Source organism: Pectinophora gossypiella, chromosome 4, assembly GCF_024362695.1.
Source record: "Pectinophora gossypiella chromosome 4, ilPecGoss1.1, whole genome shotgun sequence".
NCBI classification, from domain to species: Eukaryota; Metazoa; Arthropoda; class Insecta; order Lepidoptera; family Gelechiidae; genus Pectinophora; species Pectinophora gossypiella.
Genome location: NC_065407.1, coordinates 7,480,526 through 7,497,030, shown reverse-complemented (window position 1 = coordinate 7,497,030; position 16,505 = coordinate 7,480,526). Strand labels below are relative to the sequence as shown.

The following is a 16,505-nucleotide window of genomic DNA, read 5'->3' as shown; positions in this document are numbered from 1 at the left end:
TATCAAGTGGTAATTTCCATCGCAAGTGGAATTTTCTATCGCAAAAGTATAGAATTGAAAATAATAAAAAATAACACGAACTTAGCGACGCAAAATTCCACTTGATATTAACTCAGAACCATGGTCTGAATTATCCCCTTCAGTATTCGGTACTATGTCACTTACATCCTGTATACTATACATCTATGCCTACTTCTTCGGAGATACAGACGTGATGTTGTGTTATGTTATGTTCGCCTGTGTCAATTTATAAGAGTATTAGTTAGTTTCTCTAAGTTTGATCAACACGTTTGGCTGTTTTGTATCTTCCCAGGTATATCGTAACATACCACCAAGGGGTCGGATCGACTGCAACAGTACGGATCCACTGTACGGTCACGTCACGAGCATTAATAATATATTATATACACTTTGGAACCATGTCACATTAACTTTTTTGACAAATTGAACTGTAAGTCTCACTAAATGTCAAATATGTTAGTGCGACAGAGTCCTATAGTGGGTACATTATATTGCTTATGACTGTACATATACGTATAGCTCATGGAATGGTAAGCTGTCAGCATACACTTCATCATATCCTTCTTAGGGCTTTCGTATTAGGGATCACTTGCGTAAGTCTACATAGGATGGGTGACCACAAAAAAAAAGTTTTCATCTCGAGCTCCTCCGAGCTTCGGAAGGCACGTTAAGCCGTTGGTCCCGGCTGCATTAGCAGTCGTTAATTACCATCAATCCGCACTGAGCCCGCGTGATGATTTAAGGCCCGATCTCCCTATCCATCCATAGGGAAGGCCCGTGCCCCAGCAGTGGGGACGTTAATGGGCTGGTAATGACGAATGATGATGATCATTTATTTAATAAAATATATCTACCTACCTCACGCCTACATCCCAATAGTAGTACACCCATCGCAAAATGAACTACCCACACCTTACCGAGCTTTCCATGACTAACGCCGTGATAGATGGTGATCCATTTATATAGCCGTCTATAATGGTCGATACACTGTGTGACTGAAAACTTCATTAAGATAAATTAATAACTTATTGGTGCGAGCCGTGGTAGCTCAGTTGGAAGAACGTTTGCCTGTCACTTTGAGGTCGCAGGTTCGAATCCAGCACAGGCCTAAACTAATCTTTGTCGAATTTGTTTTCGAATTCATGTTTGGATCATAATGCTTATCAGGTACTCAGCGGTGAAGGAAAACATCGTATAGAAAAGCCACATTCCCGAGAAATGCATTTTCGGAGGTGTGTGACCTAACTTCTATTGGGCTGGTTTTCCCTTCGCGGGTTGGAATGTTAGACAGGCAGTCGCTTCTGTAAAAAACCGGACCTGTCAAATATTCAGGTTAGGTAAGCGGACCCTGTGAAAAACGGGATAATGCTAGGGGGATGGTGATGAATAACTCATTGGTGCAAGTCTGGTACCGGAGTTTGAACCGGCGCTTCCCGTTTGAGAAGCAAGGTGTACCACAGGACCACAGTGTCTACGAGTAGGTATCTAATATGTGTACTCGTATGTATATTATGTAACAATACACAAACACTACATATGTCAGTTTGGGCGTCTGCACCCAAATCATAGATTCTTTCAAGTGGCCGGCGTTCCCCCAGGATACTCCGAGATAAGCAACCGACTTCCTATCGCGTTTTATAGCACATTTCATATTACGAGAGATTGTTTTTGTTATATTCACCAGAGATGGAACGAGGAATTTGGAAGAAGATACTTAAGTACAGTCAAAAACATTTAACGTTATGTTGTGAACTTATTTTTTACTTTTTCATTTTCATTACTATACGTAGTTATTAATCTTCTTCTTATCGTATGGGTTGTGAGGTGGAATACCAACTTCATAAACCCTGGTGTCAGGGTTATTACTGAGCCGCCAAAGGCCCCTGATATGCCTCGTGTTCCTATCGTAGCGTGTTTTCATTCGCTCACTGGCCTGTAGTTTCTCCTCCCTCATATATTCATGGATTTCTTCCATTCTCTTTCTTCCGTAAGTAAAAAGTGTATTATTGTACCTCAAATAATAATGAAGTATGTCAATTTGGGAAGATACTGGCTCTTGAAATACAGTTAAGTATGCTAGTTTAGAAGTCAGGGCCTTATTTATAATTGTTACTTGTTTGATGTCCTACTCAATAAACTTTTTTTCTTTCTAAACGTTTTGGTGACATTTTTTATACGACTGGTGCCAAGATAAACTGTCCACGGTATCGAATACAATCCTTATACGTAGTGTAAACCTTGACCACCAAACTACAGGGTTCAATTTCCGTTCAGTCAAACTGAAACAAATTGTACATAATTACTTGGGGTGTAACGTTCTCAGTTTGGCCACCAATCTGCAGCGAAGCAATTTAATACATTATCAAATGGGCAATTCTGTAGTTTACTTTGTAGAAGTTTTATGATATTTGCAATCATTAATTATAATTCCACAAAATGTAATATGAAACCAAATGCAATTCCGGCCAAGTAGTAATACCATTAAAACATCATAAAAGAGAGTCTACGAAGAAAGAGAGGAAGGAGAAGACCAAGAAAAGCTTACATGGAACAGATCAAAGAGAAGGCGAACGTCGTGTCTTATAAGGAAGTAAAAGAATTGGCCTTTGATAGACAAGAATGGAGTATGCTACACCGACAAGAGAGTGGCTCTTAAATTAGTGATGTGAGTTTATACCATATGCGGTAAACAAAAAAACGTCCCAAATAAAAGAAAACAAAATGTTATCACAAATAAAAACTCATTGTCATATTTTTAAAGTTAGCGTTCTTCATACGAATAACTAGCACGAACTTGCATCATAACTGTGACATTTTTAAATAAGTTTCTCAAGTTAAGTATTTAGCTTGCCCAACTCCAACTCTGTTTAAAAACTTAGAGTTTCTGCCACATTTGCCTCTATTGAATTCCTCTGGGTATGTTTACGATGTTATGTACAATGTTGTGTGCGATTAAGGGAATGGAAAAAGTTGTCGTCTTTACATAATAGGGTAATTTTTCCCTTGTCGCGTGGGTGAAAGGGTGCACCCATATTCTTATGATGTCCTTTGTTAGAAAGCTTGCGAAATTAGGGTCGTTTCAAAGTTTTATCTAAGCAAGAATACCTTTTTGAGCGTTTGTAAATGATCGTCATGATGAGGAGAAACGGGAAACAAAAATTTGCACCACGCCTTATGGAGGACGTTACCAAGTTTGTTGAATATAATTTTCGTTCGGAATAAAATTTTACTCTCTGATAATACCAGATATTGAGTTATATGACGTCATAAGTCATTACCCTGTAGTTTAAGTCCTGTGATGCTATAAATCATCTTCGTATGCAAGTGCTTAAAACAGTGAAGGAAAATAATGTGAGGAAATCCATATGCACGAGGAAAAATATTTTCGGAGGCTTGTGAGGTTGTAAAGTCAGTTGATTCTGTAAAAAACGCGGGAAAAAATCTAAGTCTATGAAAAAAACGGTACCTTGGTCATGAACAGGATAAGCTGAGATGATAATGAATCTGGTTGCTTTTACTTTCATCCCTGGCCTTATATGGAGCGTTTAAAGTAAATGGAGATTATTACAGAGGCGTAGACAATTGATTGCGTGCACTTCGTTATTTTAATAGCTCAAGAATTGTTGGTTCGAGTGCCTCGAGCAATCTACTTGTCAAACTTGAGCACTTAGTCTTAATAACTTGGCACGTACTTCAGTGAAGAAAGTTGTTTCAAGACGTCTTGTTACTTAAATATATTTTTTTAATTTTTCGTTTAAAATTTTTAATGCCTATAGAAGAGGCGACTGGCACAAAACATTGACTAAAACGAGAATGTTAGTATTTAGTATAGAAGTAGCTATTTAGTAAACTGTGATGATATTGCAAGTAATAAGTATAAAAATCGCAAAGTATAGAGCACTACGATCTACTAGAAGCAGTAAATCTGGATCGTAATATTTATATCTGCATCAGTAGGCTCTGCACGGTAACCGCGCCGCGCGCGGCGCGAATTATATCGAGGCTTTCGACCAATGTCTTAATAGCATCTACGTAGTTAGCATCCGTATCGTTTATTGGTCGAAGCGCTCAATATAAATCGCGCCGCGCGCCGCGCGGTTGTCATGCAGACCCGGCTGATTACCGATTAAAACCAATGAAGTTCTTTTAGGTTTCTTTTACTTATGATGAAACCAGGGAAGGTCTCAATGTTTCAGATATTTCAAAAACGAGTTGAAATTAAGTACTGAAAATTTCCATTGCAAGCGGAACCCTATCCACTTGTGAGCCGAGCACCGAGTACGGCCGGGTAATAGCATCGCAAAACTGTCGTAGGCGGGTAATACTCGAGCGGTTTAATTTTTCATAACGTTACACAACATAAGTCGCATTATGTATAGAGTACGGTTCCCTGCGTGACGTCATGCCCGCTGGAGAGCCTTCACCCCCACGCCCCGAGTACTCAGTGCCTTCATTACAAATTCAAAGGCTGTTTAGTCATTATCACATAGCACCTGTTGTCGGCTTATTTTTAGTACCGAGAGTTATTAAGGCTGTCCACGTTTTGAGGACGGATAATGAACAAAAGACGGAGTGGCCAGTGGATTATAGTAAGCAACGGGTCCTCAACGGTTTTGCTTACCAGTGCCTCAGGGATTCCGCGGATGCGCACGTTTATAGTTTCCACACTATAATGCGCAAAAAAACCGCTTCCCTGTGGTATTGTGTGAGAAAAGCTTCCGAAATGTGTTGTCTGACAGACTAGACTATCCATGTGAGGCATTGGTACAAACTTCATGTCTCATATACCTAATTGTATATTTGTCTTTTGATGGTACTAACATAGTTCATAAGTTATTTACTACTATGGATGTAAAAAAATATCCGAAATAAAAGTTTTGAATTTGAATTTATATTTCATTAAAATAAGTGATGACTTCTGACTTTTCCGTTGGATGGACGGCCACGGAACTTAAACTCATCTTCATCAGGCCATTAACGTCCCCACTGCTGGGGCAGGGGCCTTCCCTATGGATGGATAGGGAGATCGGGTCACGCGGGCCCAGTGCGGATTGATGGTTATTAACGACTGCTAATGCAGCCGGGACCAACGGCTTAACGTGCCTTCCGAAGCATGGAGGAGCTCGAGATGAAAACTTTTTGTGGTCACCCATCCTATGACCGGCCTTTGCGAAAGTTGCTTAACTTCAACAATCGCAGATCGAGCGCGTTTACCGCTGCGCCACCCATTCGACGTAAAATCAATTATAAGATAAGAAAGGAAACTAAATAAAATACGTTATTTTGTGTACATCACTAGCTGTAATGAACAGTAGGATTTATACATGCATTCATACAGGCGCATTCATACAGGCGCGTAATGTGCCGAATTTTTCTGCATTTTATACCTTCTATCAAATTAGGTAGATAAAGCGAATTCTTAGGGTCAAATACAGGTCAAATAGCAGTTAAGTTAGTGATAGAAAAAAATGTCCGCCGATAAAGTTTTTATATATTTATAATAGATTACTATTTATATATTTTTGTACTTAAGACTATCATAATATTTAATACGATAGTTTTACAATCAAAGCGCGATTTAGTCTTAAATCAAAATGTATCTCTTTTTGAATTCGAAGTTAGATTCAATGAAAAATTCACTACTGTATAAAATTCCCCTATTCCCGGTTATGTTACCTATTGAAATCCGGTTGAAACCAGTTAAAACCGCCCAAGCGGCGCCCCTACACCTCTCAAGTGGCGATTTAAGTCGGTAATGGCTGTTTTTTCATACAAACCCCTTGTGCGTTGCTATAATGGGAAACTCACTGCAAAACCACAGGAAATGGCCAAATTAGAGGAAAACACCGCAGTGTAATGTAAAAATACGCGACAATCCATTTTTATGGCATTCTGATGGTTATTTTTATAGGTTTGTTATCTTGTTCATGAAGTTTATGTGGTGATTGCAGGGTTATGCGTTTTGTTGCACTTTGTTAGGAGGATGTCACTCATTATTTCCGGCCAAGTAGTTAATGCCAAATGCGCCGGATAAGTCACGTCAAAAGAGGCACTTGTATTATGTGTGTTTCATGTATATCTGAAGTTGCTTTTTCCCGGTTACAATAGTAAGTTTTACTGACGTCACTTTGGCATTAACTTGTAATTAATTATTTTAAAGGTGCCATCTTTAGTTTTTCAGTAAGTATTTTATTGTTTGTTTGTATATTGTTTAGTAATTTTTGTATTGTTTTGTATTTTACACTTTAGGGTTCCGGACCTCAAAAGGAAAAACGGAACCCTTATAGGATCACATTGTTGTCCGTCCGTCTGTTCGTCTATCTGTCTGTAAGAAGAAAGCAAGTATCGCCATACTTAAATATAAAATATAATTTTGTTGGGGATGCCAACATCTGTCAAGACCTTTTTCTCGGAAACGTGCGGACGTATCAAGCCGAAATTAACATGTAATACCGTCTGCGGTCTTATAAATATCAAGCTTCTAAATCAATGCAAACCAAAGGTATGCCTGTTTTTGCATTAATAAACTTATTTGCAGTGGGTAAACTAATCGCGATCTAGTCGATATATGGAGATAATTGTATACGCATATTCGGTCTTTACACAGATGCTTGACGGTCCGAAATTGCTCAACAATATCCACTAACCGGACGTACAGACACCTATCCTTTAGCGCACAAGCTTCCTGAACATGTAATAGGACATGCTGGTTCTATAATAGACAGAAACAACCCTCATTGTACATCCCCTACAGCGCTTGTTACCAGCTAACAAGATTACCTACGTAATGAGTTGTTCCTCATAACACTTCTCTATGTCGTTCCTTTGACACTGCGGCACTGAGAAATGTACACTCAGTATACGAGTATGTGAAGAGATTTTATTATTGTTTGTGCAGTATTTGCATTGATGTATAATAAATATGTTAGTACAGAGTATTTGTTATAGACCTATTAAAAATTATTAAGCGGGTACGTAACGTCTTCAGGTTAAGCCTTTCACGGACAGAGACCATGGGTCATTGATGGTTCATAATAGGTAGTATTAGAGTATGACAACTTGGAATCGGAACGTCATTAGACGTTCTGTCCTTTAAAGTGTTAAGTAAGCGGACGCTGTGAAAAACGGGATAATGCTAGGGAGATGATGATGAAAGGGATACGTCACGTATCGACCTCAAAATACACTGGCCTGCAATTCTAAGTAGGTATTCATTTAAAATTTTATTGTTTTCTAAGCCTAAAAGTTAGAAATTAAAAAACGTTTTAAGATAATTTTGACAGTTTTCTTTGTAACTTAATACATAAAATGAAAGTCTTTTTCGAGTCCTTTTCATTTCGAAAGTTTATCTTGTGTACTTAAACACATAACATAAACAGCCTATATACGTCCCACTGCTGGGCACAGGCTTCCCCTCAATCAACCGGAGGGGGTTTGGAGCATACTCCACCACGCTGCTCCAATGTGGGTTGGTGAAGGTGATTTTACGGTTAATAGCCGAGACCAACGGCTTAACGTGCCCTCCGAAGCACGGACTACTGTGTACTTAAAAAGAAAAAATATTTTTAAAAGTGTGATACTTAGTTTTGTGGACCAGTATATTATACTTACTAGTAGGTATGTGAAAACTGCAAGAATTTTTAAAAGTGACTAAATCAAATGTGAGTTTGGAATATTTATTATTTAAAAGTTGCCTTCTGCAACTTGTCAGAAGATTGTCTTGTCGCCAAAGATACTTGTTGTAGTGGGCCTTATGAGGTGAGCAGAGATACAAGTAAACGTATGTATGAAATGTCCAGAGACTCATGTTCCCCGTTCATGAGTTTCATACATAGAGTTCTTATTATGGAGAAATGCCGCGGGAGCATAGTTATTAAGTCCAAAATATGCACAAAACGATAATATTATATGAGGCGACGATCTTATTATAAAATTACCTACGTCATTCATTTCTTTTTTGGTATCTTGCAACCAGAACTAGCGCGTGTGTTACTACGAAATGAACGGCGGTTAAATTCATGTAGGGGTCCGCAGAAGTGTCACACCCATGCGTACTTGTATGCCTACCTGTACGGGGTGTACGAATAATGAATACTGAGGGGGATGATTCAACTCATTATTTTGAGTTAATATCAAGTGGAATTTTCTATCGCAAAAGTATAGAATTGAAAATAATTAAAAAAAAAAACACGAAAAGAAACATGAATTTTGCGACGGAAAACTCCACTTATCGTCCCTTAAAGTTTTCCTGCAGAGGGGGACGATTCAGACCATGATTCTGAGTTGATATCAAGTGGAATTTCCTAAGAAAATTCATGTTTTTTTTTTAAATTATTTTTCGTGTCATACTTTTGCGACGGAAAATTCCACTTGATATTAACTCAGAATCATGGTCTTAATCAGCCCCCTAAGTATTCGTTACGATGTCACTAACGCCCTGTATATACATTAAAGAGTAAGAAAATTGTTAGTAACAAACAATGGACACATGTCTGAAAATAAAATAATAATAACAATATCTCCCTTGTATCTATGATCTGTGGTTTTACTCCTATACCTGATATGCACTCTAGACATTGTTAGTTTCATGCCCATGGGTACCTGTAATTACTTGTCTCATATACCCGGCTCGGTATTTGATGCCTGTCATAATAGCTTCGATATTGTAGCGACTATGGTCTTACTAATCTGTCTTTGCACTTGTGACGCAAACAAAAATCTGATTTGAACTGCGCATTCATCTAGATGCATCTATATACCAAGGTAGATAGAGGATTTGGATGCTAAAATACATACAGTTTTGTAGATAAAAGATAGAAGAAAGGCAGTTTTACCACTGAAAGCTGGAAACCCTGCAACAGCATAAGGTCGACGTACCAACAGGTTTTATTTGACTCTTTTTCTATACAAAAGTATCAAAAATAACTACTTACTCATTAAAATTGTTTTGTATTGAAGGTGGCACTTTGACGTCCTAAACTAATATAATATATGTTTTCGAATTATTTGATTTGATGACTATAAAGTGCTTGGTGGTGAAGGAAAACATCGTGAGGAATTTCTGACATGCCCGGGATAATAAGCGGCATCGATACTATCAGGTATGTTTGTAGTCAATTGCGAAATTTTCTACCAACTTACTCTTTATCTAATATTATTATCTATAATAGTAACCTGTTATTATCCACTGTTGTACCTAAGTATTTAGTCGTTACATGAACCATGTCAGGGGCCTTTGGCGGCTCAATACCAATCCTGACGCTAGGGTTGCTAAGGTTGGTTATCTGTACAAACTACACGATAGAAGAACTTACCTAACAGTACCCCTTTCTATGACCGGTTTAATAAGGCTTGACACAATCAGTTCAGATTATAATAGTTCTATAGAATGACAACATAAACCATGGTCGTCTGTCCACCGGGAGTAATCCACAGGGAATGACATCGGATACGCTGTAACCGTAACGATTACACCCGTCTATACACACCGAACCCGTTCAATTTTGGACATCCTTTGTTATAGCGTTAATTGGTGCGTTTGGTGTAAGTTTCTGTTCTGGCGGAAAAGCGATATTACCAGTAACTTAGATGGTATAGTTATTATGGGTTCGCCGACAAGCAGCTTAACATAACTGCGGTGATATGGACACGGGAGGGTTTAAATTGGTGCAAGCCCCCCAAAGCAAGCATCCCCAAGCATTGGTGGTGATATGACCCCCTCGTTGCTCCCGTGTCGGGAGGGTATTCGGTAGACATTTCCACTCAAAAAAAAGTTATAGTTATAGCCTACCTATTACTAAAACTTTGTTTTTTCTTCGTTACGTTAAGCGGGTTTTATTTGAAATAATTAATCGACCCAGTGGGTGGATAGTGATAACTGATAAACGGTGAATGAGGATATCGTCTACCACGCCGACGGGGTCGTGTCGAGGTCCCGTTAATCAAAATCAAATCAAATCAAAATAATTTATTCAACTTAATTATCATGGATAAACATCGTGAGGAAACCCACATTCTCGAGTAAAATACATTTTTGCAGCTATGTGACCTAACCTGTATTGAGCTGGTTTTCCCTTGGCGGGTTAGAACCTCAGACGCAGTCGCTTCTGTACGGGACCTGTCAATTTTCAGGTTAGGTAAGCGGACCCTGTCAAAAACGGGATAATGCTAGAAAGATGATGATGAATTATCATGGATTGTTGAAGGTCAATTTAACCTTTTTGAATCTACGTCATTTCGCAAGGTGTTATGACTGAGGAGAAGAAATGTCAAGAAACTGCAACAGCAACACATCTAATATTATGAGAACGAAGGCTTTATACCATTATAGCTAGGGGAACACATTTGTTAATAACAGGCATTTTTATAATTTAGGTAATCATTATTTACTGAGTGGCTACCTTACAAGTATTGTGTGTTCGACGCCGGCAGTGATACAGAAGCCTAAGCTGTATCGTATCGGTGCGTTGGCTAAACAAAGGGAGTTATTGATATTGTAGTTGCTGTTGAAATATAGTATTTATTATTAACATACATAAAGGAGCTTGTTGACTCCATTGGGATTGATTGTGATTGTTATAAGTCGCAAGGTTACAATATTCAGGTGTGCTATTTTTATATAAAAGCTCATTTTTCCATCCATTCCATCTCATATAAACTTGTTAGGTAAGCGTCATTCACCCGAAAAAACATCGTCACTTACTAACAGACGAGATTGTGAAAAACGCGATCCTATTATTACCTATTAAAAAAAAAAAAAAAAAAAAAAATACATTATTACTCTATATCGACGGCTTTGACCACGTATATAGCATTCGTTGGGTTTATTGGTCGAAACCCTCGATTCGCGATTCGCGTCTCGCGCGGCACAGTTGCCGTGCAGGATCTCCTGATCCCTGGAATTTAAATATACTGGTCATGCTAAGTTTGATAATTATGTATACCCTGTCGTTAAAGCGATTCAGGCTTTTACGAGGTAGTCAAACAAACTCTAATGCATTTTAAATAAAAACATTCTCTGTTCTGATGCCCATTCTTGGTTTTATTTGGTCTTTTTTTTGACGTGACTTATTGTAGATTTGCCGCAGATGGCATTAACTACTTGGCCGGACAAATGGGGAGCGCTGAAGGCTCTCACCCGGTACAACGTTTAAGACAACAGTTCTGAGGGTGCCCAGTTGGGCGCGAACCTCGGCTCAGGGCGTCGTCTGAGAGGAAAAATATTTGAAAGAATTAATCGACCCTAGTGGGTCGATAGCGATAAGCGCTGAATGAGGGAAATCGTCGACCACGCCGGCGGGGTCGGTATCGGGGACCTGAAGTGTTTGGTGTCGCGAGTTGATTGGCTGCCTCTATGGCTACAGTGATCGGGTCGTCGGGATCGTATATTACGTCCTTCGGACGCCGATACTTTTCAGTACCGTCCCTAAGCGGAATGTACTCGGAAGCCGCAACTACCAGGGGATTTGGGTGGTGCGGAGCAGAATCGAAAAAACGTTTGGAAGTTAATTTGAGCCATTGGGCAATGGTTGGCAGACCTAGGTCAATGTGCAGATTTTCATTGCGAAGGAACCACGGAGCTCCCGTGGCTTTCCGCATGAAACGATTTTGTATTACCTGTAGACGGTGAATTTGAGAGGGACTCGGTTTTATTTGGTGTCTTCTTATAGTTCGTATTTCGTATATTTAGAATTTGTATAGACATATTCCTTGTTAGGTGAGGTCTTGTCGAGTAAGCGGATTATATCGAGTCTGTTTGCCCTCCTCTACGCTGCCGCAGACTCGTAATATCTATTTTATTTTTATTGTAGCACGTTTTTAATGTTATTGGACAATCTTTTCCACCGATACTTTAAAACTCTACGTTCACTAGAGCAGAGGGACCTTACGGTTAGAATTATTTACCTGTCATATTGGATCTGAGTTATTCTCGATTTTAAATAATAATAATAATAAATAACTAATAACTAACTAAGTAACTAATAAATAATGTTGGGCACAGGTAGGGGGAGGCTACCTTTATATAGGAGCCACCCAACCCCGAGAAAATTTAGGAAAGGTCGTTGAAAATGATATTAAAAGAGGCTGAGTTTATGATTCATATTGTATATTTGATTGTTTCTTACTTTTTATCGTAAATAATAATCAACCAAAAGAACAATTTTTCGGAGTTATTAAACATTTCATAAACGAATTGTATTTAAAATCCAATAAGTAAACTGTTCAATTTGCTTTTATAAGAATTTAGTAGCAATCTAATATTTAAAGAACAATGAATACAGAATATAGATGTACGTAATTTAAATTGAAATGAGATAAAAAGAACGCTTTCAGCTTTTCGTCGTCGACTTGCGACGCTACTTTATAAATACTGAAATAATAGGCATTCCATAGTAAGTACCGGCCATGAAGTTGAAACACATTGTGGTATATATATATATATATATATTGATGGCTTGCGGCAATCCTTCGTATTTGAGTTCTACTTCTATGAAAATGAAAATGAAAATGAAAATTTTATTGGTAATATACTATTACAAGTCATTAATTAAGTAAATACAATAATTCAGAGTAGGTACGTTAAACGTACTTAATGAATCGACATGAATAAGACAAACAATATCAATACAATATCAATTAAATATAAAATCATCAAGTAATAATAATCGTAATCGAATATCATTCCATATAAATTAAAATTATTATAATACAATTACAAATTAGAAATAATCAATTAAAAAATGAAAAATCGTAAAATTGCTTCTCAAGAAGCCACGTTTTTATTCTGTTTTTAAATATGCAGGCAGAAGTTGCACTTCTCACGTCATCCGGTATTCGATTATAGACCTTAGGGCCTATTACGTAAACCGATTGTCCGGTTTTTCTCAGTCTGTGCGCTTGCGTCAGCAAGTCGGTACACTGAGCGTTACTGCGCAAAGCATGACTTTCATTTCTACCTTTTTTTGCGAACATGTTTATATTTTCGTGTACAAAGGTGACTATTTGCTGGATTACAATGCAAGGTAAGGGCATAATTTTATATTTTATGAAATATTCGCGCGCTGATACATCGCTGGGTATTCGCGCAATAGCGCGGACACCACGCTTCTGCATACGAAATATGCGTTCCCAGTCCGCTGCCCTACCCCATAGTTCAGTACCATACGTGATCAGAGAGTGCACGGTCGCGAAATAGCACGTTCTTACCACATCTCTCGACGCAGTTTTAGCGAGACGGCGCAAAGCGAAACAAGCTCGCCCCAGGCGCGTGCACCAGTCATCTATGTGCTCATCCCAACAAAGACCGCTGTCGATAGTAAAACCCAGTAACCGAGTGGACTCAACCTGTTGAAGGAATGTGCCGCCCACTGGGATCTGCAAAGGTTGCAGTTTGTGGCCGTTTAGCGAGAAACGCATGAAACAGGTCTTTTCCCTGTTTAAAGCCAAACCGTTTGCCGTCAACCATGTATGTATCTTAGTGACTACTGTAACCAGGCTTTGTTCCAGCTCAGACGGTGATGGAGCGGAAACCACAGCGGTCACATCGTCGGCGTACATAAAGATATCGGCCCCATCTACGGATACCGGCAAGTCGTTTAAGAGGATGCTGAAAAGAGTGTTGGACAGACACGAGCCTTGTGGCACGCCCATTGCAGTCTCCAGCTCTTCTGATGTGGTCTGCCCCCCGTCTCCTGAAACTACTTGTTTCCTGTTAGACATGAAGGAAGCTATAAGCGACAGAGCTGGACCCCGTATTCCGTAGTGTTCGAGCTTGTCCCTAATGAGCTCGTGATTAGCAGTATCGAACGCGCGGGACAGGTCGCAGCAGATGACGGCGACGTGGCGGGCGGCCTCGCGCGCGCTCAGCACGCGCCACACCACCTCCCGCACGAGGTCGGTGGTGGAGCGGCCGTGCCGGTACGCGTACTGCCTCTCCGATAGCACATCTCGCGGCACCCAGTACGACAACAACCTCGCGTTAAGGCCCACTTCAAATATTTTACTAATCACTGGTATCAAGGAGATCGGTCGGTAGGATTTAATATTTGATTTATGTCCTTTCCCTTTGTACAGCGGTGAGATTTTTACTTTTTTGAGGGTTTCTGGGTAAATGCCCTGGCGAACACATAGGTTAAATAATCTGGCTAGTGCGATGCTAATGACGGGGCATACGTCTTTTAGGACGTTCGGTGACAATTCATATACGTCCGTACTACTTTTATGTGCGATTCGCCGTTGTAGTGTTGACAACACTTCTTGTGGAGTGAAGTACTTGAATCGCAGTGACGAGTCACTGGGCGGCAGCCCGCGCGTCAGCACGCCGGCGCAAGCGGCGCGGTCGGCCGGCGGGGCGCCGCATGCGCTTGCGGCGCTCACAAATTCGTAATTTATAGCGTTCACGGCTTCTGTTTTAGACTTAAAAGGCAAACCGTCACAGTCCCTGATAACGTCTGTAAAGTCCACACGATCCCGAACTTTACGCCCTAACTCGGTATTGACTACTAACCACATTTGCTTGCTTTTATTGCTAGAGTTTTTTATCATTTCTGAATAGTACCGCGTACGCTTTGCTGACAGCAATGACTCATAGCGGGTGGATAGCTCTGCGGTACGAGCCGCGATGTTCTCGTTATCGGGGAATTTTTCCTTTAGATCCAAACAGTCAAAAAGCAACAGTTTCATGTTGAGGACCTCACTGTCCACCCACGAGTTTTTGTTCGTTATGGATGGCAGTCGTTTTTTAGGAAAACAAATATCGAATTTGTTACCTAACAAAGTACAAATTGCACTGGCAAGCTTCTCACAGTCATACTCATGCCGCAAAACTATTTCATTCCAGTCAATAGATATTAATTCGAGAGCGAACTTGAGCTTGTTTGAATGTGTAAGTAATCTTTTTGGTGTTGTGGGTAATTGTGTCCGATTCCTATCGTAAACAAAGGTGAGTTTTTGCGCGGAGTGGTCGCTGAGTTTAGTATCAACATTAACGACTGACACACGGTCACCCGGGATGTTTGTATAAGCATGATCGAGTAATGATACGCAGTTTCCTTGCTTACGAGTTGGAAAATCCACATGTTGCGTAAAATTACTGGTTGATAGTATTTCTGCCAGCTTTTTCTTGTTCGAAGAAAATTGCAATAAGTTGATGTTAACATCACCCATTATAACAGAACAGCAAGACTCGTTATTCAATTTATCAAGTAATTTCTCAAATAACTGCAGATATTCGAGATCGTTAGTTAAGGGAGAGTGATATACTGCTATTATAAGCAAATCATGTTCGGTTAAATATAAACCGCAAACATCAAACAACTGTTCAACGGATAAGTCTTTGTACTCAGGTCTAGTAATGGCTTTAATTCCCGAACGTACGTAAATGCAACTTCCGCCGTGGATGATATTTGGGCGACAATATGAAGACAACAAGTCATAGTTATTCAAAGTTACAGATGTCAGTTGATCGTCTCGAAGAAAATGCTCAGTGATGATCAACACGTCACACTGAAGTCGGTTATTCAATAGGACTTCCATTCGCCTAGTCTTCCCAGCCAGGCCGTTAATATTCTGATGGCATACGATCAGTCGATCAGTCACGCGTGGCGGCCGTGTGTCCGCGCTCGGTGTCGGGTGCGCTGGCGGCGGGGGCAGAGCGCCCGTGGTGGGAGCTGTGTGACGCGCGCCCCGCGCGTCGCGCGCTGTATCGAAACCACTCGCTAACTTCTACGCCGGCCGGCCAGTTATCCGGAGACATAAAAAAGTTGAACTTGCTCATTGGGAATGTTATAGCGAATGACGAGTAGTGTTCGTGCTTCAGTTTTAATTTGTCAACTTTGTAGTCACTGGTTGCTGGTGATTTTCTAAACATATACTCCTTTACTGCATCGCTAGAAGTTTCGGGTTTGAAGAAGCACGCATGGATTTTTTTAGTACGCTCAGTGGTCTGCAGCTCGTTGTCTATCGGTCCAGTGCCTCGCACAGTTACTCGTTGCGATTTACGTTTTTTGTGCTTTGCTACTTGCCATGGGGGTTCAACTAGAGGTTCAGCCCGGGAATCTTCAAGCTGACTTGGGTCCTCGTGGCTCGAAACAAGTGGTGATGCAGTGTTTGTCGCCGTGTTGCCTAGTTTGTTTTCAGTTGAGGTTGTTGAACCCATGCTGATGTGGGTACTCGCTGACGTAGATGTAGGTGCACGCGCGGGGTCGGCGCGCACAGTCGGTAGAGATACCCTCTGTTGGTTTTTTGAAGCCGGTAATATCGGTTTCTTTGTCAGTAACGATGGTTTTTTACTCACACTTTGCGCAAAGGATTTGCGTTCCTGTACGCTCACTGTCACTAAGGAGGTTCTGGGAGAGTCGGCGTCGCCTGTCATCGGGTGATTGTTGCTGCAGTGACATTTTGTGCAAACGAACTTTTGCTGGTCTTGACTCACTATTTTGTCTTCAAGCTTCTTTAACTCCGTCAGAACACTTGTGATTTTAATT

General features: G+C 40.2%; 1 protein-coding gene across 2 annotated transcripts; it reads left to right on the top strand.

The window, feature by feature from the left end:
- The first annotated feature begins 12,921 nt into the window (after window positions 1–12,921).
- LOC126366351 (uncharacterized) lies at window positions 12,922–13,827 on the top strand. 2 transcript variants are annotated; one of them, XM_050009473.1, is made up of 2 exons: window positions 12,922–13,043; window positions 13,528–13,827. In XM_050009473.1, the coding sequence occupies exons 1-2, from the start codon at window positions 12,961–12,963 to the stop codon at window positions 13,781–13,783; spliced, it is 339 nt and encodes a 112-aa protein (XP_049865430.1). In that variant the 5' UTR covers window positions 12,922–12,960; the 3' UTR covers window positions 13,784–13,827. The 2 variants fall into 2 exon arrangements, with proteins under 2 accessions (XP_049865430.1, XP_049865431.1); XM_050009474.1 differs by having other exon boundaries at window positions 12,927–13,043; window positions 13,533–13,827.
- The last annotated feature ends 2,678 nt before the right edge of the window (window positions 13,828–16,505 follow it).